General features: G+C 40.2%; 1 protein-coding gene across 1 annotated transcript in view; it reads right to left on the bottom strand.

The window, feature by feature from the left end:
• Positions 1-26,692, bottom strand: part of LOC137655568 (uncharacterized) — a 346,296-nt gene that overhangs the window by 36,497 nt on the left and 283,107 nt on the right. Inside the window, exon 21 of the mRNA XM_068389468.1 lies at positions 22,424-22,616. Within this exon, the coding sequence (XP_068245569.1) occupies positions 22,424-22,616 (193 nt within the window). The remainder of the gene's footprint in view (positions 1-22,423; positions 22,617-26,692) is intronic.

Here is a 26,692-nt window from a genome sequence, read left to right as displayed (position 1 = left end):
GCCTCAAGTGTACATTCTCCATGATAAGTTTTGGAGCATATACCACACATTTTTCCATTTTTGCAGACTTTAGATGGGTGTCCAAATTTAAAACAATTAAAACATTGCAGGGGCTTTTGTTTGAAAGGCCGAACTTTAATCCTTTCATTTTCAATAAAAATATGGAAAGGTACATCAGCATCCTGGAAAGTAAGTATAATCATTGAAGTTCCAGGAACCTTATGCACTTTCCATACATTTAATGGACACATAGAAAGTATCTCCTCCTCTGTAAATTCGTATAGGTCCTTATTAAAGACCACTCCCCTTCCATAACTAAAATTTAGATGAGGTTTCATTTCCAATGTAATTTCATCACTGCCTGTCTGTAAGTTAGACAGTATTCCAGACTGAGTCGAAGATTTGGCATGGATGAGATAACTGTTCCTCCCAAAACGAGATATATCTCCAGGTGCTATGGTTCCTACTTTTTTTTGGATAAACTTACATATCTTAAAATAATTCCCTATTATCCCTTTAGGTTCAGCTAAGAGCCACATTGGTGGTTTGGGTTTTCTCTGTGAAGGCATAGGTACATTTCTATCTTTTTCAAACCAATCAGCAGGTTTGTACGCATCCAATTCCTTTGGGACCTTATCACAAAGAGCTCCCATGATGTTCAATTCGTTAATTTTGATACTACTAATATTACTTATGGCATTAAACGCTTCATCATGACTTTCAAAAGATATCCGAGAGTCCCATTTTTCATCTCCAAGTCTCATCCTTATTTCCTTTATCAATCCATAGCACTCAAATGCTCTATATATATCATCATAATTTGTCTCTAATGGGATTTGGGAAACATGAAGGAATCGTAGTTTCCCTGTGATACCCAAATTGCTAGATTTTTTAACATCAGTAGAGTGGTCCTTTTTAGTTCGAAGGTCGTCAACAGAGTTTTCCTTAATTACAGTAGCAGAAGTCGTCAACAGTGCCGGGGGGGGGGGGGGGGGGGGGGGAGTCAGCAAATCCAGGGGATGGGTAGTCAGTATTTGAAGGGTCCATATTTAACGGTGGGATTTTCAGGTTTTTTGTTGTTGTTTTGTTGGGGTACCTGCTTGAGAATTATAAGAAAGTATCATACGTTGGAAAGGAAATTTGTATTCTCCACTATCGGCACAATGAGAGTATACTTCCCCGATGGTCCACTCCATACCCTACCCGAAGGATAGCATCAAAACAGATATAGAGGCACAGGTGTAAGCTAAACCCGCCTGTTAGGACTGAGACCAAAATAATATGGAATCATCCTCCCCATATCTGTAATGATGGGCTTCCGGCCAAAAGCCAAGAGTCCCACCTCAAGGATTGGATCCCCCTGGATTCCGATGACCCAACCCTTGAGAGTAGTTCCGCCAAAAAGGTCCAAACCATCTTTGGGATGGCTGAGATCATCCAATACTCTCATATATAGCTTTGAATGCGAATACCTCCCAACCGTGATCCCTTCTCCCATTCATCTAGGCAGGCAGTAATAACGAATGTGGAAATATCCACGCCATTTAAATAAAATAGAAAAAAATAGATAAATAAATAAATGAACAAATAAAATAAATAAATATATATATATATGCATACATCTACATATATATATATATATAACTAAGAAAAATAATAATCATAGAGATAGGACAGCAAGATGAAAGAAAGTTGATAAAATTAGGAGAAGGTCGAAGTAATATTAAGCAGAAGAAAAAGATGAAAGAGAGAAATTTAGATTTGAACTGGGGGAGCAATTTCCCGAAGTTCGAGAGCCCTCTTGCCCGTCACCAAGATTCAGCACGGGAATGAAATGCCGTGCTGAAGCTCAATGACTTCATCAAGGCATTCTCTCATTAAGAGGGTGGGAGTTATGGAAATTGGGCTGTAATCAGTTGTACTTGAGCTACCACAAACACATTTACATAGTGGCGTAACATTACCAATCCTCCAACAAATGCTAAAAGTTCCTCTTCTTGCTAACTAGCACAAAATAACATAACTTTGGAGCTAAGAAATCTGCAGTCTATAAAAAACAAAGGAAAAATACCATTTAGTTCTACACCTCCATAAGCATTAAGATCCATCAACAGAGCTTTAATTTCATGGGATCAAAAAGCTATACTATTTAGTTTAGCCTCAGGAAAATAGGAATGAGGAAGTTTGAGTTTCTCATTACTCTGCTTGCTGTCAAACATATCTGCCATAAGGGTTGCCTTTTCCTTTGGACTGTGAGTGACAGAGCCATTTGGTTTAAGTAAAGGAGGAACTGTTGCATCTAAACCAAAAAGTGCAGATTTAAGGGTAGTCCACCACTTATGCTCCTGGGTTGTACCAGAAAGGGTTCCTTTTATGGTTGAATTGTATTCATTTTCAATTGAAGCATAAACTCTGAGCAAAAGCTCTAAGCCGAGTATAGTTATTCCAGGTCAAATCTGATTTGTCACCTTTTCAAAGATGATAGGCCTCCTGCTTCTCCAAATAAGCATGTCTACAATCATCACTGAACCATGGTTTGTCCTTCACTCAGTACCTTAGTACACGAGAAGGGATACGCCTATAAATTATGTTAACTAGATTCTCATTCAAAGGGACTACAGGATCAATATTACTATATTACTATACAATTGTGACCAATTCAAGCCCAAATGATCATGCAAAATCCCATTCCAGTCTGCTTGAGATTTCATGTATTCTTGACATGAGTAAGATACATCAGGAACAGGCTGCTGTCTTCACTACTAATGAAATCAAGGCATGATCAAATCTCCCAACTGGAGAACCAACCGTACTTGTTATAACTCCAGGGGAGTTGGTGTATACGAGGTCCAAGCAGTTACCAGACCTGTGAATGGTTTCACTTATGATTTGCTCGCAGCCTGATTCTAAGGGAAAGTCTAAAGCTCTTAAGCCATGGTGATCGGTAGGAAAAAGAATTTATCCACTCTCTATGGCGAGTATTAAAATCACCAACAAAGACATAAGAGGCCTTTCTATCATAATCTTGTATCTTAGCCATAATAGTAAGAAGACAATCGAAGATAGAATCATCCATGTCAGGATTCCAGTAGATTGAAAACAAATATTAGTTGTTATGCCTGCAACACACTTTTATTACCTGAATCTCATAACATCCAATTTCATAGCAGGACTAATGAGAAGCAGGGTACTCAATCATAATATACACTGCCATTCCCTTAGCCCCTTAGGATGGCATCACGTTTCAACATTATTGGCTTCTTAAAACCAGTTATAAGGAGCTCAGATGAGTGCCTCATATTAGAAACCAAAGTTTCTGAGCACAAAAGAATATCATACTGTCTGGACACATCAGGAAGGTCTTGAATATTTGGATGAAGACCACAAATATTGCAATACAGTAGACGACATTGACGAAATCTAGGACGTACTGGTCCCGAATTTTGCTCAATATCTCCTAAGAGCATAAGAATTAATGGTAAGATAAACTATACATCATACTTAACAAATAATTAACAAGAATGATGACAAAAACAATCAGTTTTAAGGAAATATAAATAAAACGATTGATCAAACCCACAGACTATAGAATAAAAGTCAGAAAAACTGGTCAACATGGAGGAGCTGATACACCATGCACGGTTAAATGCCCTCCAGGATAGCCACTTCAACTGAAGGGAGGACAGTAAGGATGGTTTTGAGAAGAAATAAAATCAGATAAGGAAAAAACATCCTCCTGATAAACCACCAGGCATCCATGGCCCTTCTATTAACCCTGCCCAATACACTATTTGAAAAAAAGAAAAAAAAATAAGACAGAATAGTGTGCTCGAGTGTACCCTCAAGCAAGAGAACTCTAACCAACGACGTGGAAGACCATGGTACAAAAGCTATGGCACTACCCAAGATTAGAGAACAATGGCTTTATTTTGGAGTGTCCTCTTAGAAGAGCAGCTTACCATAGCTAAAGTCTCTCTTCTACCAGGACCAAGAGGAAGGTAGCCACTGAACTATCACAGTAGTGTAATTAGCCCCTTAAGCGAAGGAGAGTTTGGTAATTTCAGTGTTGTCAGGTGTATGAGGAAAGACAAGAATGCGTAAAGAATAGGCCAGACTATTTGTGAAGGTTGCAGTAATGACTTCTCATGATTTACCAGAACCCCCAGGGCCTGAAACTCGAGAATCATGTCCCAGTGATGAAAAAGGGTCGTCTCCGAGTCTGCTAGAATTAGCCAGTCGTCCAGATATCCGAGAAGATGGATGCTGTTCCTGTGAGCCCAAGGTGACACTAGGGCAAACACTCCGGTGAATACCTGAGGAGCTGTGGCGAGACCTAAGAATAGAACCTTGAACTAGTATGTCTTTTCCTCACGTATGAATCTTATACTTCTTTGAAGACAGATGGATTGAGATCTGGAAGTATGCGTCCTTCGGATCCAGTGTGCACATTAAGTCCCTTGGACGAACTGCTTGGATGACAGTGTCAGCTGTATCCATTCCAAACCGAGTCTGTTGAACAAACTTGTTCAGAGATCGATGACTAGTCTCCAGCCTCCAGTTGCCTTTTTCACCAAAAAAAAATTTGACTAATAGCCTGGGGACCGGTCCGCAACCTCTCGGAGAGCGCCCTTCTGCAGCACGGTCTGGACTTCAGCCCTGAGGGGCAGCTCCTTTGCGGATCCCTTCGCATAGAAGCTTGGATACACTGGATCTCGAGTCAGAGGAGGGAGAGAATGAATGAATGGGATGCAATACCCTACGGCGATCACTTCAACCATCCAGGGATCTGCCCCGTGGAGCTGTCATCTCTGCCAGCAACGCTGTAGGCATCCTCCTACAGGACTGGGAGTGACCACCTCAGCCACCTTGGACCCTTTCTGGCCTTTGGATGGAAAGGGCCGCTTCGACACCTTAGATGGTCTGGAGGACCTTGAAGTTGACGGGTAAGAAGTTGCTTGTTGAGGCCGGGAAGACTGGGAAGTTCTACCATAGGTCCGCAATGTCATGGCCCTATGGAGGAGAGAATCCTTCGACGATTTCCTCCATCGCTGAGCAACCCTCTCTATCTCTTCCGGAACGAATAGAGATGAAGCCACAAGGGTGGAATTCCTCAACTGAGAGACCTCCACCATTCTTTGAGAATGGCCTTCGCCCGCAGGTTGACGACGTGGTGCGATAAAAACTCAAGAGTCCGGGTACCTGACAACAGGAAAGACTCCATAGTCTTCCTGCCCGACTCCTTTGAAAGATCATGGTAGCGAACTATGAAGACTAAGGATCCTAGCCATAGATTGAGCTACGAAGCAGCCTGCGTGGCATACTTAGTGCCTCTCCCTCTGTTCAGGAGCTCAACTGCCAAGAGGGAGGCCCTCAGAGGGGAGAGGGTTCGAGTCAGGAGACCCTTCATTAAGAGATTCTACTGAAGGGTCGAGGGATATGGTGGAATGAGGTTCCCCTTCAATCTCTTAATACTTCCTTTGGAAAATAAAAGGAAGTGGATGGGACCGAAAAGAGCAGCCTACCCTCAAGGAACTAGAAGTTCCAGCTATCTGCGCGATAGCTTTCCTTTTGGCAGCTGTCAAACCCTTGGACCACGGCAGAGCTGCACTGAACCTGGAAGGCTTCTGGGTCTCTAATATCTTGTTGAGAACCATATCCTTCCCTTCCTGGATGGTAGAACGAGGCGTAGACAGCCTGTTGATAGCCCTCATACAGGCAGGGACCTACCAAAAGGTATGCTCTGACTCACGTCTTTCTTTCTCGGAGTGATAGTTTGGACTGACTGCTTTCGGAGATTTTTGTACTTGGGGTCGTCCACCTCCAGACTCGCATCCAGAGACTGGGGTAGGTCAGAGTCATCAACTGAATCACTGGGAGGACCCACCACAGAGGACCGTCTCTGTGCCTTAGCTATTCTACCTTCCCTTGCCGCAGCATTCTTGGGTTTCGTCTTAGTGTCCTTCGATTTCATACGCACAGGACATTTCTCCACGGTTTTAGGAGGGGAACCTGCGAGGTTTTTGAGGCACTTGACGAAGCCTTGGCAGTAGGAGCTGAAGGCTCCTCCTTTGGGGGAGGTACAGAAACCGGACGTTGGTCCGGAGGCACTACCTCAATGTCTCGAGGGTTGAAGGGATGGATCGTGATCTCCCTGGGCGAGTGAGTATGTCCCTACTCGTCCTAGGATGGATGATGTCGGCGTGAGGTGGTGTTATGCCTCTCCTCCTCCTTTTCTATCTCTTAGTGATGACCTCCTTTACCTTCACTGCCGCAAAGGGTATGTTGGCCATATAAAAGTCAGATGGATTAGGACCTTCAGCAAGGGATCGGGGTGGAGGTGATCTGCATACAGTAAGGCCTCACAACAAGAAATTAATTAGTTCTGGAGTGACTTTCATAAAGTGATTTTTCATGTTGCAAGTCACATTTCCCATGCAAATTGCCTAAATCATTCCAAACCCTAAAAAACACATTAAATCTCATAATAAAGCTACAGTATAACCACAATGAAATACTGTATAGCCAAATACATTTGAACCATTCAATATACCTAACCTAACTGTTGATACTTGTAAATTAAGTAGTTATTAGAACAATGTAATAATAAATGGAAAATAATACAATACATACAGTACAATACTGTACATATACTAAATATACAGTTCTATGTGTACTGTACTGTACTATTATAGTTACCCCTATTGTAGACTTCATCTAAATTTTCTGTTGTCTGAACCCATTTTCTTCTCGGCCTGGCTGGCAAATCTCTTTTCTTAATGTGAAACATTTTTTGTAAAGTGAGTCATAAAAATATTAGCATCTCATTTCAAAGCTTGAAAATTTTGTAAGCAGAGACTTTCGTGAAGAGTGGTATGACTGTACTGTACTTTGTCTGCCATCGACTTCCTTTTAGGGTCCCGACTCCCAACTGACGAACTCGACAAGGGTTCTAGGGGGATCCTAGGGGTTGCCTTGACTGGAACAGTCAGAGGTTGTGACAGTGGAGGAGCCACGTTCAGAGACTTCAACAGGGTGGAGATTAACGTATTTACCCATGAAGGAAGCTCTGATCCTCAAGGTAAACCCTGGAATTGACTGAAGTGATAACTGATAACCTGTGAGGCAGAACACATTCCTTCAGACACGGAGGAAGATCTGGACTAATAGGTACCCTCGCGAACCTATTGAGAGGCTCCTTGAAACCCTCTGGAAAGGGTGTCAGTCTTCTGCTGGAGGCGGAAGAAGCTGAGGGTCGAGGCGAAGGTGTTGTTACCGCACTTGCTCGCGGTTCCGACATCTGCTCCGTGAATTGCTAGTGGAAATCGCCAATTTGCTCATGAAATTGCGAGATTAACAAGCAAAATCGTGAGTTTCATGCGTCAATGGATCTAATTCACGGGCAGACTTCCTCGCAACGGAGCACTAGGAGCCCCAGAGAAGCACCTACGTCCGGCGAAGTCAGCAGAGGAGGCCTCTGAGTAGGAACTACTGTACTGTACTCTAGTTGGAAAACGTGTCACAGCGGGACTTGTTTCCAAACATCGCATAGGAGAACGCTTTGCTAAGACTCCCCAGGCAATGAAAGGCACTGGAGGTTTAGCTGGACACCTGTTTGAGTAATGGTCATTCTCATCATCAGGTCCGGTCCTTAATTGTTTGGAACACTGTCTGGTTGACGGGCTACATGCTGATGGACTAGGCGTGCGCCTACCTCTACCTCTAAACGAGGAACGTCTAAACCTTGATTGCATATGCGTGGTTTGTAGTCAAGAAAGAGATGTTCGTGAATGGGAGCGTCTAGCTCTAGTTCAAGAACAGCGTGAATGTTGCGAATGCATATCTCGCGAACGTGAACATCGTTCTCGTGAACAGTACCCTCACGAGCGTGGACGCTTCCCTTATGAACGCCATTCATGTGATCTAGATCGCACGCAAAGATCTAGAATGCGAGTGTCTGGACCTAGGTCTAGACTTGGCTCATAATCGCGTAAAACACAATCGCGAGACTCGTCCTTGTGAAGAGGAACACCTCCAAGGAGAGTTCTGAGACCTGCGTTCTCATGAGCACAAAGCTCTAGAGCGTGAGTGCCTTCTAGAATTAGAGCGCTGGGATCGTGATGACCTACGATACCTTAGATCTTACGACCATCACTATTATTATTATTATTATTATTATTATTATTACTATCCAAGCTACAACCCTAGTTGGAAAAGCAAGATACTAAAAGCCCAAGGGCTCCAATAGGGAAAAATAGCCCAGTGAGGAAAAGAAATAAGGAAATAAATAAATGATTAGAACAAATTAACAATAAATCATTCTAAAAAACAGTAACGTCAAAACATATATGTCATACAAACAATAAAAAGACTTATGTCAGCTTGATCAACATAAAAACATTTGCTGCAACTTTGAACTTTTGAAGTTCTACTGAATCAACTACCCGATAAGGAAGATCATTCCACAACTTGGTCACAGCTGGAATAAAACTTCAAGAATACTGTGTAGTCTTGAGCCTCATGATGGAGAAGGCCTGGCTATTAGCATTGACTGCCTGACTTCTCCAGGAAGATCTGAATGCAAAGGATGGTCTGAGTTATGAAAAATCTTATGCAACATGCATAATGAAATAATTGAACGACAGTGTCAAAGATTAATATCTAGATCAGGAATAAGAAATTTAAGCATAATGAAATAACTGAACAACAGTGCCAAAGATTAATATCTAGATCAGGAACAAGAAATTTAATAGATCGTAAGTTTCTGTCCAACAAATTAAGATGAGAATCAGCAGCTAAAGACCAGATGGGAGAACAATACTCGAAACAAGGTAGAATGAAAGAATTAAAACACTTCTTCAGAATAGATTGATCACCGAAAATCTTGAAAGGCTTTCTCAAAAAGCTAATTTTTTGTGCAATTAAAGATGACACAGACCTAATGGGTTTTTCAAAAGTAAATTTGCTGTTGAGAATCACACCTAAAATATTAAGAGAGTCATACAAAGTTAAGGGGACCGTCCCCCATGGTGTTTTGACATAACTTTCAGAAATCGAAAATCGTTATATTGATTCTATGTATGCGTAAACATATCGTACATGCTCCCCAGAAGTTACAGCCAATTATTTTTACAAATAACGAAGATATAGTAGTCATTAAATGATGTAGTCATCCTTACTGTGTTGTCTGCATGAGCGAGTTTGACAAAATCGTCTTTGTGTGTTATTTTTCCATATCTATAGCAATTTTTCACTTATGTTTCCAGTATCGTACATCTGGAAGAAATGGGGGGCATTGGTAGAGCGTAGTTGAACGAAATCTACTCCTATGAGACAGAAGCCAGAGTTTCCAAACACTTACATTAGTTATAATGTATGTGTTTGTTTACTTGATGTTCGTGTGTACATAGTGTTTTCACAACGTCTACGGGAACTTTATAGCAAGGCCAATGTTACCTAAGGTCATAAAAAGAAGTCTCTCATTTTTCCAAACGTTGATGAAATAGCGGTCTTTAAATGATGACGTCATCCTTACTGTGTCGTCAGCATGACTGACAGAATCATAACTCTCTCTCTCTCTCTCTCTCTCTCTCTCTCTCTCTCTCTCTCTCTCTCTCTCTCAAAGTTCATATGTAGATTGTGCTTTCACAACATTCTCGGGAACTTTATAGCAATGCCAATGTTACCTAAGGTCATAAAAAGAACAAATAGTCTCATTTTTCCAAATGATGATGAAATAGCGGTCTTTAAATGATGACGTCATCCTTACTGCGTTGCCTGCATGACTGAGTTTGACAGAATTGTACTTATTTTTATTTTTGCATCTCTCTCTCTCTCTCTCTCTCTCTCTCTCTCTCTCTCTCTCTCTCTCTCTCTATCTCTCGAATTATTTAAAACTGCCATTTATACAAATTCTATAATACCAATGTTCAACTCTCTTAGAATCAAATAATGGTTGATTTTCTCTATCAACCAAAGGTTATCACTCCAAAATCAAATCTCTCTCTCTCTCTCTCTCTCTCTCTCTCTCTCTCTCTCTCTCTCTCTCTCTCTCTCTCTCTCTCTCTCTCTCTCTCATACTTCTGGCAGAAATGGAAAGCATTGGTAGAGGGTAGGTAAATGAAAACTACCAGCTTACGAAAACATAAGCCAAGTTTCCAAAGACATATAGAAGTTATAATGCATGTGTTTGTTTACTTGAAGTTTGCATGTAGATTGTGCTTTCACAAAGTCCTCTGGAACTTTATAGCAAAGCCAATGTTACATAAGGTGATAGAAAGAACAAAAAGGAAGTGGAGAAAAAGAAAAAAGAACCAAGAAAGAGGGAAACATGAATAAGAGTACAAAGCTGAAACCTGCTAACTAAAACACTGGCAACAATGAGAGATTGCTGGTAACTCGTAACATGAGAATAGTAAACTGAGGGTTCAAATACCTCGTTTAGGGTGCTTTTACGTAGGAATAAACAATAAAAGTTTTCATAATAATATTATCTTGCTTTCTTTAAGAAAAGAAGCAAAAATTTGTTGCAAATCTTTGGGAGCTCATAACTCGAAAACATACTTATTCACACTTGGGTACATTTTTCTCCCTTATTTATTGTTTGATATTAGAGAGAAAGATATCATTGAAAAGAAGAATAAAAATTCCACAATTCTGTCAAGCAGGATTTTGATTTTATTTTTACTTTCATTTTCACGATTATTTTGCGTCTAAATGAGGAAAAAAAATATTCGTAAAAAAAAGAAAATAAAAAAAGGAAAATCAAAATTCCGGTTGACAGAATTGTTCGGTTTATGAAGTAGTTTTTATGGTATTAGATTCAATACAAATGGTGTTGTATTAGTGGGGAAAAATGTACCTAAATTATTTTTTTTGAATCATGATTTTTGCTAATAAATCAAGGAGTTTTTGATCAAATGACTTGAAATTTTCATATGATGAAGGTATCATATATGTCTAAAAACATATATAGAAATGGTATATTTTGGATCATTAGAAAAAAAATGGCGGACATGGCGGACGGTCCCCTTAAAGAAACATTATCAATACTGAGATCTGAAGTAGAGGAGCCACTGTCCTTGACCTACTTACAATCATACTTTGAGTTTTGTTAGGATTCAACTTCATACCCCATATTTTGCACCATGCTCTAATTTTAGCTAAATCTCTATTAAGGGATTTACCAACCCCAGATCTACATTCAGGGGATGGAATTGATGCAAAGAGAGTTGCATCATCTGCATATACAACAAGCTTGTTTTCTAGACTAAACCAAGAACACTACTCTGTGGAACACCAGACATCACATTTCTATACTCACTATGGTGCCCATCAACAACAACTCGAGATCTATTACATAAAATATCAGTAATAATGCTAAGAAACGACCCATCCACTCAACTGTTTGTTTGAAAACAAGTGCCTCATGATTAACACGGTCAAAAGAAGCACTAAAATCAAGGCCAATCATATGAAGTTCCTGACCATAATCAAGGGATTTCTGTACAGCATTGGAGATTGTAAGAAGGGCATCACATGCTCCAAGGCCTTTACGAAAACCAAATTGCAAACTAATGAACAGATGATTACCTTCGGCAAACCTATTAAGACGTTTTGCCAAAAGACGTTCAAAAACTTTAGATAATATGGGAGTTATGGAAATTGGGCAGTAATCAGTTGGACTTGAGCTACCACAAACACATTTACATAAAGGAGTAACATTACCAATTCTCCAACTAGTGCTAAAAGCTCCTCTTCTTGCTAACTTGCTCAAAATAACATAACTTTGGAGCTAAGAAATCTGCAGTCTTTATAAAAAACAAAGAAAAAATACCATTTGGTTCTACACCTCCATAAGTATCAAGGTCCATCAACAGAGCTTTAATTTCAAGAGATCGAAAAATAAACTAGTTAGTTTAGCTTCAGGAAAACAAGATTGAAGAAGTTTCAAGTTTTTCATTACTCTGTTTACTATCAAAAACATCAGCTAAAAGGGTTCCCTTTTCCTTTGGAGAGCGAGTGACTGAGCCATCTGGTTTAAGTAAAGGAGGAACTGTTACATCTACATCAAAGAGTGCAGATTTAAGGTTAGACCACCATTTATGTTCCTGAGTTGTACCAGAAAGGGTTTCTTTATGGTTAAAATGTATTCCTTTTCAGTTGATGCATAAACTCTCTGAGCAAAAGCTCTAAGCTGTGTATAATTATTCCAGGTCAAATCTGATTTGTTACCCTTCTAAAGATGATAGGCTGCCTGCTTCTCCAAATAAGTACGTCTACAATCCTCATTGAACCATGGTTTGTCCTTCATTCGGTACATTAGCACACGAGAAGGGATACGCTTATCAATTATGTTGACTAGATTCTCATTCAAAGGGACAACAGGATCTACACAACTATATAATTGTGACCAATTCAAGCACAAAAGATCATGCAAAATCCCATTCCAGCTGCTTGAGATTTCATATAAAATTTACAAGAGTATGATACATCACGGGAAGTGTCCAGAAGGGAGAGGCGATGGCGATGCTCATCCTATAGCGCTGCTGATGGTAGGAGCTCTGGTCCACGGAAAATCTACACCTGCAACCTGCTGGTTCCTGTGGGGAGAAACAAAGGGTTGAAGGTTAGAGGACACGAGGTACCAGGATGGAGAGAGGGCTCGTCGTCAGTAGGGGGCCGTTGGAGAGGCGAACAAGAACGATCACCTCATCCATGCGTGGAAGGGCCAGGAGAAGGCGAAAGATGGACCTTGCAAAGTTCCAGAACGTGAGATGTGGACGGCTCCGGAGAAGGGTCCTTCCTGGTACCACGCTGAATTAGGCGCAGCAGCTCCTCCGTCAAAGGGGGTCCCGAGATCCTTGAGGACGACCACACCCGCAAAAGATCTGAAAGGGAGCATGGCTCGCCAGCGGCTGGAAGAGAAGTTGCTCCTTTAAGGGAAGCAACAACCCTCCCAGTAGCCCGGGGTTGCCAAGGAGTTAGTCTGTCTGTGCTGCTACTCAATTATCCCTCGGAAGAGCGCGAGTGAGAAGGAGCTTTAGGAAGAGATTTGGGAGTGCGTGAAGAAGGCGAAGCGTGATCTTTCTCTCTCGGGCAAGGAAAGCGTTCTTCTTCCTGCACTGCCCAAATTTCTCCCATTGTGAGGCAGGCCGCTCCCTACATACTTTGCAAGGTGAACCCTGCTCGCAGCAATGCCCTCTGCACGAAAGACACATAGAGCGGGTCGGTCTCCAACGAAGATATGAAAGTACCGCACTTGGCACCCTCGCGCCCTAGACACGTTTGTATCAAGGCAATCGTAGAGAGAAGCAAAATCAAAAGTCCCTTGACAGTCAGGGAGAGAGAGGACACTTCTGATCTCTACCGAGCCAAAAGAAAAAAGTGACTTCTCTCACTTCTGTGAGAGTATATATAGAGGTGGCTGGGTAACCCCCAGCCCCCCACCCTACCCTCAGTTAGACAGGGTTGCTACCACACAAAGGCTAATGGCTCCCTTCCAGCTATGCTGAAAGATTATCCACATAAGTAACGGAAGGTTTGTTAGTATGGGAACAAACATTTGAATTATTTAATATACGTAACCTAACTGTTAATGCCTGTAAATGAAGTAATTAAAACAATATAATGATAAATGGAAAATAATGCAATACAGTACATACAGTGCAATACGGTACATATGCGAAATATACAGTACTGTATTAATATATATAGTTACCTTTACAATAGAAATATACATTTTCTATCATGCATAAACAACCCATTTTCTTCAACTCTTGCATATTTTTAACTTTGACTATTATTGGGAATATATTTTGGGATACACTGGTAGATCACAATGCTGTTCATATATACTAAAAATTTGCACAAATAGATGGTCTAATGAAAATGATATAACGGATGATTTTATTGTTAGACTTAATTCCTAGTAGAATTAAACTTGGCATACTATAGTCTACCAACGCTGCACATTAAGAATATATTTAATGATGAGTTATTAGTTCTTCAATGATTACTCACAACGCTCATGATTTTGGTAATGTGTGGTCTTCACAATGATACAGGGAGTGTTCTTCCCCACAGGGATGGTGGATAGAGGGTCATAGATCCTTCCTCTTAAAACACTACCATATTTACCAAATCAAATTAATTTTGGATTCTTTTTAAGGTAGAAAATGGATTTTGAGCGAAGCGAAAAATCTATTTTTGGGTGAGGTAGCCATGTCGTCCTGATGGAAGTTCCTTCATTAGTAGCTTCCTAGGTATATTTGACAACAGTGATATATCCCAGAGAATTTACCAAAGGTATCCAGAATTCTAACTCCTGGAGCGAATATCCCTTAAAATTTTAAAAAGGGATATCGCGTAATATCAGAGGACGTATTCTTGACACGTCTCATAGCTATCTACACCCCTAATAGCGCTTTCGCTTCGAGGGGAAAAAGTGGCAAGAATATAGGAGAGTCGTTAAAGAGGCGACGCTCCTACCGTACTGTAAATAGTGCGCCAAATCGCCACTGTGCAGCGCCACCAAGCCATTCTTTGTAGCTTTGTAGGTGTTGCAGATACAGTACCATAGGGAGGGATTCATTATCCTTTAGTCAAAAAGAGGGTGGGTCCATCAGGACGACATGGCTACCTCACCCAAAAATAGATTTTTCGCTTCGCTCAAAATCCGTTTTTTGGGCTCAGGCCATGTCGTCGTGATGGAAGTTTACCAGAGCATTAACGTATCTGTGGATTTTCAATAGTGCCGTTCATCTTGAGATAAATTTTTCCTTTCGGTCTTCTAGACCTAGAGACACTTTATGTTACCGTTATACATCAATCAGCTGATCATGAAATATGTCAGTGCTTCCTGCCCCCTACAGGGAAGAGTCTGGGCAGAATCAAGGAAAAAACCCGAGGATTGTGAGTTCAAGAAAACAATCTAGCAAACAGTTTGTATATTAGTGTCATCATATATGTAAAGCATAGTTTGTACTTGGATGGTATTGATCTGTGCAGGTTACTGGTACCTCCCGGTCTGTTGTTGAAGAGAAACAGGTTTATATACGTGTAGGAAACCTTAAACAGTAAAATGAACAGTCTAGTACAATAAGTTCTTACGTGTTTGCTTGGAACAATAGTAATCTTATTTCCCAATATTTTCTTAAATATTAAAAGAATCAAGGATGCTCTGACTTTATTCTTAAACTATAATGTTTGAGGCGAAAGAGACGCAAAGATTCCTTCTATTGTTTATTACAATAAATTTAGAAATCATAGTTGTATTCAATTACATATTAGACTGAACAATTCTGCATAGAAGCATAAAGAGTAATAACGGAAATAAAAATCAGTTTCACCTGAAAAGGAAACACCAGCCACTCTATGGGAAATATAAGAATTTCACTATGTATTCTGTTGTTACTAGGAACACTGTGCATATAGGTATGCCTGGCACTTGTGTCAGTCTGTTATGCTTAAAGTCACCCGTGTGAATAGAACAGTCTTTAGTGTCATCACTAAACACAATACTCAACATGATATGCCTTGAGAGTCTATCATGTACACCCTTCACTAAAAGTCCCAAATAGTGCACTGTTCTTCGCAGTAATCAAGCGGCAGGTTTTATTACACTGCCTGCCGCCACCACATGAAATTTTATTTCTTGTAATTGCTTCGCGTAGTGTTTGAAGAAAACTCTGGACGACTTCCATCCAGTATAAGCACGAAGGCTTTCAAACGACATCGTCTGAAAGAAATTCAGAGACGAGGCAACTTTTCTCGGATCATGACCTGCGGGTGTACTGATAGGGTAAGCTAGAGATAGGAAAGACACCTACATGTGTTTTCTGTCCAGCCCATTGCTATGACCTCCTCCGATATTGAACACTAAATTCTTAACGAATTTTAGGGGAAGATGATATCCTTTGATATAGAGTGTCTTCTTAACACAATCTTCTAGGTTCAATATTGGAGATTAAAAACAATAATGGTTAATAACCATTAATTAGTAGAGAGAATCGCTCTCATATATGTGATGGTCTCGCAATAGGCTGACCATGAAGCACCTTGTAGGTTGGAAAAAATTTTGGGCTACAGCACTGACTGTCAGTTGCATGCCGCCAATCCTGCCGGGCCTGCTGGCACATGCCGGGCTAGCCGGCATATGCCGGTCTATTATGGGCTATTGAAGGAAGTTACTGTCTTCAAAGTAATGGGTGGCAGGCCGCCGGCCAGCAGCCGAGGATCCTTCCATCAAGTAAGACCCGGCGGAAAATGTCCAGGTTATGGGTGGCCGGCTGCAACTCAGTAGCCGGCAGCTGGTCCCAGTATATCTATTGTCGTTGGGTCGTCGATCAGCGACACCCACGGTAAGTGACGGCAGAGCAACTGCCGGCCGGCAGACAATCGACATGCCTCAGTAAAATGAAAGGCAGAGAAAAAAAGGATGGAGGAAGGCAAAGGTTCAGCCTTGCTGGCCTACATCCAGAATGAGGGTTCAAGTGGAAGGTGGAATTGTATTCGGGCTTCCACCCAACCATATCCCCTCCACATTGGCTATGGAAGGCAGCCCAAGGGAGGACTGAAGAACACTCGAAAGAATACGAGGGTAACTGCCGGCAGCCGGCTCGGCCGTCGGCAGACAGGGAACCTCAGGCCAGTTCTACAAATAATCCTTAGGGTCAAATGTAGAATGACGGCCAGGGAGGGTGATGGCTGATCCAACACGAAAGAGACAAAGGGGAGGGGGTAGATGTCCTATAAGCAAGGTAATGCCCGAAGGCACCACCCAACTTACAGGATTCTGATCTCATGGAGTAACCTCAGGTAGGAGAAATCATTTCCCCAGGTTGGGTTAGTCAAGTGAGAGAGCGGCACACAGGACGCAATCTCACAAGAGAACAGAATCTCGTACCAGAGACCTTAGGCAGTGAAGAAGTCATTTCTTCGGTCTAAGATCTACAAGCACAGGACTGTCTGCTAGACCAAGGAAGGAGGGATTGTCATACAAAATCCTCCTCATATGGACTAGGGAGGTCTAGCCTCCTGTAAAGGCAGCTTAACCTGACATGGGAAATCATTTCACCAAGACAGCAAGATGCCTAACACAGACTTATTTCTCTGATGTCCCGTTCTAAACTCAAAACCGACACAGTGGTTAGGAGAAAGAAAGAGAAATGCCTCAGTAAAGCTTTGCCAGAACTCAGTTCACAGCAAAGCAAACTGAGGATAGCCTAGGCTAATCAGAGGGAAGGGGGATTGCTCTTAATCTCCTAGAAGATTAGTATCGACTTAAAAGGTATAGGTGTCAGTCTCCCCTTAAAATACAATACAAGAGCAAAGGGGACATGTATGAAAGTATACTAAAGCCCCTAGGCTAGTAGCCTAGGAGCATTGAGAATCCTTCACCAAAACTCTCTTGTATACTATCTTGGAAGAGGAAAATTTAACACAGTAATATCTTAAATGTATAAAATGTTGCCTGAGCTTCAATAAAACTTTACCAGGAAGGTTATATCATGCATGAAGTGTGTAGGTGCCTAGGCTAGGAAGCCTAGCACTCGTGAAGCTCGATCATAAGTAGCCAAATCCACGACAACAATGACATAATATAAGAATCCCTAGCTAAAATTTCTAAATAGCTAAAGTTATTGAAGCAAATAATGCCAGGAAAAGGTCGTTCTGGCTAACTAAATGTACAGAAAGAACGACCGCGTCCATGACGCCATCCGGCTGGCAACAGCTCTTGTTACGTTAATTACGATCTCAATCGAAAAGCAAAACTGGCAAGAGCTTACATTTACACAATTCAAAGATATTACTTAACTTTCTAGAAGCTGATGAGGCTGGTAAAGACATCATAGCGACAAATAACTCCAAAATAGCGAGAGATAACAAGGGATAACACCGGTCAACGAAGCTACAAGAGATAGAATGGCTTGGTGGCGCCGCGCGGTGGTGATTTGGCGCACTATTTACACTACAGTAGGAGTGTTGCCTCTTTAACGACTCTCCTTTATACGCGATATCCCTTTTTAAAATTTTAAGGGATATTCGCTCCAGGAGTTAGAATTCTGGATACCTTTGGTAAATTCTCTGGGATATATCACTGTAGTCAAATATACTTAGGAAGCTACTAATGAAGGAACTTCCATCACGACAACATGGCCTGAGCCCAAATATTTATGATTATACTTCATCATATAAGTGGTGAGCCCCCATTATGGCAGGTTTTTTCATGGAGAAGCCTCACACCGAGCATAAATAATTCTCTAGTACACTTCCATCAGAACGACATGGCTCGAGCCCAAAAAAGGGATTTTGACGTAGGAAAAAAATCTAATTTTGGGTGAGATAGCCATGTCATCCTGATGGCCTACCTGTTACGTCTTACTTTTCCCCGCCCCTTTGCTCGTTGGAAGCTTCTGCTGTATTTCACAGTAGCTCAGCTGCAACGTGGAATGAGAGGCAGGAACGTATAGGGGCACTTGAAGGTGATAGGAGGTGTAGCAGCTCCTTAACTTATCCTTTCCCTTAGTGGATTAGACTTGGTAAGGTCTGTTTGGGGTGCAGATATCTATGGTTATCTTAGGATACGTCCCTGATTATACACGATATCTTCGGATAGTCTTTTCCGGGGGTTGGAACCCCGTGGAACCCCGTGATACCCGGTGGTAATTCTCTTGTAATATCAATCGCAGAAATATTATACTGTAGAAGTTGCCAGAAGGAACTTCCATACGGACGAAATGACTATCTCACCCTAAAATAAATTTTTCCTACGTCAACATCCCTTTATTGCAATACAATTAATATTCACTATGTACTGTACTATTATTATAGTTACCCTTTCTATGAAAGATACATTTTCTATCGTGCATAAACAACCCACGCATATTTTTAAAAGTAACTATTTTACTGTAATACAGTTAATATTCATTGGCGGTACGTCAATAAATAACTTATGTTTTTTTTTACACTTGTATGTTTAAATTACTGTATTTAATTATAATACAAGCAACATTCATTGATGTTATTATATACGTGAATTTACTTTGTAGAACGAATAAACTAAAATAGTTCAGTTAATAGTTTAACTGTTATTCATTTACCGAAATTAAAAAAAAAATATATCGCTAATGTTTTGATATACGTAGCAGCATTGTGCATCCATACATACAATACAGTACTGTTTATTGTGTTTTTATTCTAAAAATTTACTTATTGATATAGAATTAATTGTAAATAAATAATCATAACATTAACAGGAAAAAATGTTTCAATAGGTTATTTATTTACTGAAATGAAAAAAAAATATCGCAAAAGTGTTTGATATACTTAGTAGGATTGTGCGTTCGTACATACAACACAGTTCTGTTCATTGTGTTTTTTATTTAAAATGTACTTATTGATATGAAATTAATTATAAAGAAGTAATTATGACATAAAAAGAAAAAATGCTAGTGTTATTTATTCACAGAAATGAAAGAAAAATATCGCTAATGTTTTGATATGCTTAGTAGCATAGTGCGTACGTATATGCACGCACTACAGTACTGTTCATTGTTTTTCAACTTGTGAATGTAATTATTGATATAAAATAGGATAGCAGGACCTTATGGCGGTAACTACATCAACGGGAGAGGAGGACGATGCCTTATTTTTCATGTTACATTGTGCTATATCTTTGTTTTGCCTCCTTTTTTATTTATATTGATTCATTAGCACTTTAACATGGCCACAAAGAAAAATAAGAGTGAAAGTGGTCAAGTAAAAAGGAAAACTGAACATTATTATTATTATTATTATTACTTGCTAAGCTACAACCCTAGTTGGAAAAGCAGGATGCTGTAAGCCCAGGGGCTCCAACAAGGAAAATAGCCCAATGAAGAATGGATAAAAAAAGGGAAAATAAAATATTTTAAGAAGAGTAACATTAAAATAAATATCTCAAATATAAACTATAAAAACTTTAACAAAATATGAGGAAGAGAAATAAGATAGAATAGTGTGCTCGAGTGTACCCTCAAGCAAGAGAACTCTAACCCAAAACAGTGGAAGACCATGGTACAGAGGCTATGGTACTACCCAAGACTAGAGAACAATGGTTTGATTTTGGAGTGTCCTTCTCCTAGAAAAGCAGCTTATCACAGCTAAAGTCTCTCTTCTACCCTTACCAAGAGGAAAGTGGCCACTGAACAACTTCAGTGCAGTAACCCCTTGGGTCAAGAAGAATTGTTTGGTAATCTCAGTGTTGCCAAGTGTATGAGGACAGAAGGAAACATGTGAAGAATAGGCCAGACTATTTGGTGTGCGTGCGTGCGTGTAGGTAAAGTAAAAATTAACCGTAACCAGAGAGAAGGATCCAATGTAGCACTGTCTGGCTAGTCAAGACCCATAACTCAAGCGGTAGTATCTCAACTATTGAATTGGAAAAAGGAAATAATTTCCAAACACGAAAACGGAACGTGTTTCGGATCTTGCTCTCGAGTAATAACCCTAAAAGTCAATAGGAAATTACTCTATCTGCCTGCTCTTTTTCCGTGACTGTCAGAAATATGACGTCACCAGACATATGATATGAACTAGACAGATATTAAAAGCTTTCTTAATATATATTTTTTTTTCGTAAAATGGATACTTTATATTACCAATAAAAGAAAATACTAAATTATCAAGATAAATCAGTTCATTTTTATACAAGAAAATAGATGTCTAAGGACATTTTTGTTCTTTTAAGTGTACTATTTCCGATAGACATGTGACATCATGACAGTGAAAAATATAAGTGTCTTAAGTCGAACAGTCGCATAAGTCGTAAGTCAATGACCCAGTATTTGCAAATATCAACTAGATGATCTCTAAATTAGGATAAAAAAAAAATCAAGTGTTCTCCACTATAACCCTTCCTCCTCCCTACAAGCACTATGTGCCAAGAGGTTAGTAGAAACAAAAGGTTTCCAAGAAAATATGATTCAGATCTCTTGCATTGCCAGCCAAACTCGTGAGGTTTTAAATCTCTCGCAACCTGAGTACCCGCTTTTTTTCTATGCATTTTATGGTTGGTATTATTATATACTATATATGTGTTTAAGTTTTAATGTCACTCGGGTATATCTTCCTTTGGTAATAAATTAAGATATTGCCTTAAATGTAGGACAAATAACAGTTAATCTCCAATAGCATTTTCCTTGTGGCAACATAAATTGTTCATTAATCCTTCAACTCCCTCATCATATAGGACACTGATGACAAAAGATCAATGGATATCTCAAATTAGGCAAGGATAGCTAAAAGACAAAAAAATTATAAGTGCAAGCGAAGATGTTTGATTAGGTTTAGCAGATCTGATCAATGAATTTTGATATCTTCAGTAGAATAAACAATCTTTCAGATCAATCACATAGATGAAGTTATGATTAGCATTAGTGATATATACTTCCAAGTCCTATCATAAGGCATTCATATACAGGACTGCCATTATTTCATAATGGGTAAGAGAGACATATCTTGCTCTCCCTACGACAGATAACAGTTCAACCTAAGGAAAAGTATTTTAGTCAGGGCAGTGGCATATTTCACTATTATTTTAGCTCCTCAATGTCAGGCTAACAGATGTATTTCCTCAAATCTTTACCCCAGGACCAGCGACCTGCTTACATAGACTTGGAATGTGGCCAATTTATATTTTAAGCTAAAAATTTTGAATGGTCTCTGAGGAGTCCTCTCTGTCAACTCAAAATTGGCAAAACCCATTGAGAGTTCCTCATTCACCTTTCATTTCCAGTTCAGTAAAAGTTAAGGGGAGCAAAATTGATCTCTCAAGCACCCCAAACCTTCAGTCAGTGAATAGAAAATCAATTTATTTCTTAGCCTTCATGGAAACACAAGATTAATGTTGGGGCTACTAACTCTTTGGGTACTAGCCATATGAGGAATTTAAGCAAGGTGTGTTGGTAAGAAATTTTAAAGTATACATGAACATCATATACATATGTAGTGTAAATGAATTATCATTATAACAAAAAGCTAGGCTGAAACCCTAATGGATAAGGAGAATGTTACAAGCCCATAGGCTCCAACAGGGAAAGTGGCTCAATGCGAGAGTGAAAGTATAGACATAATAAAAATTCTATGTGAATTATGGGAAAAATAAAAGATTAAGATCAGTTATAACAATAAATAATGGATGTGAGACAAATTGATATATGAAAAGCACAAAATGTTTTTGGTCAAAGGGATTTAGAACTTGGGAAACTACTGAATTTTCATTGAAGGCCCTGGATGGGATTTTAAATAGTTTGCTGCTAGTTTTTTTTTTTTTTATTTCAAACCAAAATGTTTTCTTACCAATGCATTATAAGGTTTATTTTTAAGTTGGCAAAATTTTACATTTATATAGATACAGTACTTTCAGTTAAAAAGTTTCCCTTACCATTTTATTTACTAAAGCAGCTTTCAGAAAAACACCAAACAATCCTTTTCCCTTGCACTGACACTTGAGAATTCCATCTTTACTTTCTTCTTCCACTGGATCAAGACAGCGGTTGAAATTCCAGTATAACTCATCACCTTTCAGTAGGATCTCGCCACACACCTTTGACCATGTATACATGGTTGGATCATATCTGTTGGGAAACAAAGGTTCAATCGAAGAAAATACTAACTTTCTCATGAATGCTTTCAAGTTTTTTTAATTTTTTCTTCAAAAAAATTACAATGCACTCCAAATGAATTAAACACTGTGGAAAAACTTAATTCAGTTTTGAATGAAAAATAAATTTAGAAGTAAATTTTCTTTATTTTTAAAATAAATATAAAGGTAAAATGGTCTTCCAACAGAAGGTGAATGATGACATGCATGTTGAAGTTTGTGCAATATCAATGCACTTCTTTTCAAGCATACATAATTATGTAGACTTTTTATACACTAATTTAGTACAGTAAAGTGGGCAAGAATTAAAGTTATACAATAACAGAAACTATTAAACAAATTGTGTTTAGCTTTTCTTTATGTCAAGATAATCCCAAAACCCCAAGCTTACAGATATTTTTGCCAGTGCCAGGCCATCATTTCAGTAGCATAGTTTGTAACAATTTGATAAATTTTTAAGTCAAAAGTCCTGTAATTGAATCATAGTATACTTGGTCATTAAGTTAATTAAACTTGTTTATGATGCCTTAATTAACTATTAAAAATTATTATTGTGAAGAATATCAATTTTGATTAATGTAATTGTTTAAATTTCCTTTTCAAAAGTTATATAGTTATAAAGATTCTATAAAAATTACACACACTTGAATAAAAAATGAAAATTGAAACATTCATATTGTATCATTAGTTAAAGTGAAAATAAATTTTTATCAACATAGCCATGGTAAATCTAAATAGTCTTAACTTATTTATAATAACATAATTTTCATAAAACCTATAAATAAATAGAATAGGGAGTGTAAGTTATTGCAATAATTAGAGAGTAGAATACATTAATAAAGTATTTATCAGAAGAAAATGACAAATTTGGGAGTAATTTGTATTTTCCCTAGCATACAAAAGTGCATTATTATTTTGGCGAAGCTGAAAACTAGTCGAAACTGAAAGTTAAACAGAGTTTAACTACCCACCGCTAGTTAGCAGTGGTATGTTTACCCCCCACTTCCACCAGCACTGGTGACTAACCGTCACTTTTTAACTAATTAGTGCAGGACTTAAAGGGGGTTGGTACTGGCGGTTCAGTATGATTAAAGAACTCCAGGTTTGAATGCTAGGGAAAATACAAATTATTTCCAAATTTGTCATTGTCCCGACGCAAAATATAAACCTTACGCTTTTACGCTCTAAGAGTGCAGACTCACCTTTAGGTGGGTGGAAATCCTGTCCCACAACTGGCTGGAAACTGTCCTTGGATGGCCTCTAGTTCCGTATCAATCTTGAGGGATCCTTGCACCATGTTATCCTATTTGGATGACAGACTGAGTAATCAATTGCTGGAAGGGAAAAACAGGTTTATTAATTTACTGATTTGAGGGACTAACAGCAGATCACATCAAAATCATAAACCAACTGCCTGCCCCCTGTTAGGAGGTCGGGATCATAACCTTCTACTAGATAGGCAGGCAACTTACAGAGCGTGACACTCGTCCGCAGAAAATCCAGGTCAGCTATGCAGTCCCCCTTGGATGCTGAAGCCCAAGAGAGGGGAGGATGAAAGTAAGAAGTAGCCAGTCACTCTCACATTCATCCTAGACTCACCCCGCGGGTACCCTCTGCCCTCGATCTTCTGCTACTCGTCCCCTAAGGGAGTTGAGCTGTTAGGTCACGTTGTAAGCTGCCACCACGGGACTATTGAAAAAAAGTCTAGGCTCCTGTGGGTTATGACCTGCAGGTAGTGGGCAGGGAACATTGTTTGGCGTTCCACCTGCCTGCGAGTAGTACCTGCTGCACCGAGAGGTTTTTCCTAAATGCCCGAGAGGTGCTAACCCTTCTGAAATCGTGTGCACGGGGTCGTCTATGTGGTTATAGGATATCTTGAGCCGTAGCTCTTTCAATCACACGCCTGATCCACGAGGACAGAGTTCTTCGTGACTCTCCTCTTGGTTCTTCCCGTGCTCACGAAGAGTCTGCTAATCCAAGGTCTGGCTCATTTCTTTCTATCATGATACAACCTCTGCAATCTTACGGGGCATAGTAACAGTTGATCAGGATCGCCTGTTACTGACCGAAGACTCTCAATCTGGAAGGAAACAAACCTAGGACCAGCTACCGCTGGATTTTGAGTCTTGGCTACAAACTCCGGAACGAAACCGACATTGATCTGCCCCATCCCCTAGAATTGGTGATGTCGTAGGAAAGGCCGTGAAGCTCGCGGATTCTGGTTGTAGAGGCCAGGGCTAAGAGGAAAACTGTCTTTAAGAGTCAATTCCTTGTCCGAGGCTTGTCAGAGGCTCATAAAGGGCTTCTCTCAGGGAACGTATGACCTTGATGACATTTCATGAGGGTGGCCTGACTTTCGACTGATGGCAAGATTACTCAAAGTTTCAAAGTAGGAGGGACAATTCTGTCGAGGAGAAAATATTCACTCAGTTCAGTTCAAAGACCTGGCTTAAGGCTGAGCGAAAGCCTTTCACCACTGAAATAGAAGGAGAGTTTTTCCTCCCTGAGGTTCAGTAAAAACTCTGCTATTGCTGGGATAGAGGCACTTAGAGGATGGATACCCCTCCCACGACACCAACCACAAAAGACTCGCCACTTCAACTGGTACACTGCAGTCGATGAGTCCCAGAGATATCCTGACATGCGACTAGAAACTGGCTTCCAATTACTTCTCCTTTCTAGGAGTTGCTGGATAACCTCCAGGCATGAAGACGCAGCGATGTCACTGCTCGGTGAAAAATCTTTACGTGTGGCTGTCTGAGTACATCAGGAAGTGGAGGTAGTCCTCTCGGAGTCTCTGAGTAGATGTAGTTGGTCTGGAAACCACTGCATGCTGCCATAGTGAAGCTATTGGGGTTCTCATTAGATCTTGAGATGCCCTGACCTTCTTCAGTAGCCTCCTTACTAGGCAGAATGGGGGGGGGGAAGCATAGACGTCCATGTTGTCCTATGGATGTTGGAAGGCATCCTGCCAGAATGCTTGTGGGTCCAGTACTGGGGAATGATACACTGGAAGCTTCTGTTTGATAGAAGTCGTGAATAGATCTATCGTCAGTTAACCCAACTGAGTCAAGACTTTGAGGGCTATCTGTTGAATTAAAGACCATTGGGTACCAACTATCTGAGTCCTCCTGCTCAGATTGTCCGCCAGCATGTTGTTCTTGCTGGGGATGAAGCGGGCTGTTAAGGTTACCGAGTTCTCTTCCGTCCATCTGGGATTTCTACAGCTAGTTGGCATAGGAGCTGAGAAAAAGTACCTCCTTTATGTGAGCTATCATTGTAAGTGTTGTTGCTCATGAGCACTATGTGGTACCATGGAAGGAGCTGATGGAAATGCTTGAGAGCCAGAAAAGAAGCTCATTTCTAGGAGGTTGATGTGGCACCGCCTTTCAGATTCGGACCAAAGCCCGGATGTCATTAGGTATGATCCCACCACCCTTTTTTTTTTATGCATCCGTGAATGGCATCAAATCCGGGGAAAGAGAATGTCTACTCCCTTGAGTAGGTTAGTGTCTGACACCCACCAGCTCAGGTCTCTCTTCTGCTCAGTCCCCACTGGACATGGTCCCCACTGGCACTAGAATGTCCACTGGGTCTGTGTGCTGAGACCAAAAGGTTTTCAGCTGCCACTTTAGTGACCGAAAGCAGAGACGGCCGTGCAGAACCAACTTTGAGAGAAGTTAGGTGTCCTAACAGCTTCTGCCATTGATGTGCTGGCATCTCATCTCTCGCGAGGAAGTCCTGGGCTACCTCTTTCAGTCTCTTCGCTCAAAAAGACTAATGCCATTCTTGTGTGCCCAAGTGGAAACTAGAGTAAAAACTCGTGAAAACCTGAGGTTCTATGGGTAGGCCAAAACACAGGACTCTGAATTAGTATATCTGATCGACTACTATTAAGCCCAGGTACTTCCTTGATGGTGGATTAAGATCTGAAAGTATGCGTCTTTTGGGTCCAACGATATCATGAAGTCGTTTGGTCTGACAGCCTGTCTGACCGTATATGCCGTTTCCATTTTGAATGGAGTCTGTAGGACAAACTCATCCAGGGCT

The sequence above is a fragment of the Palaemon carinicauda genome, chromosome 16 (assembly GCF_036898095.1).
Source record: "Palaemon carinicauda isolate YSFRI2023 chromosome 16, ASM3689809v2, whole genome shotgun sequence".
Classification (NCBI taxonomy): Eukaryota; Metazoa; Arthropoda; class Malacostraca; order Decapoda; family Palaemonidae; genus Palaemon; species Palaemon carinicauda.
Note: the sequence above shows the minus strand (reverse complement) of the source record. Positions and strands in the feature narration are given on the sequence as shown.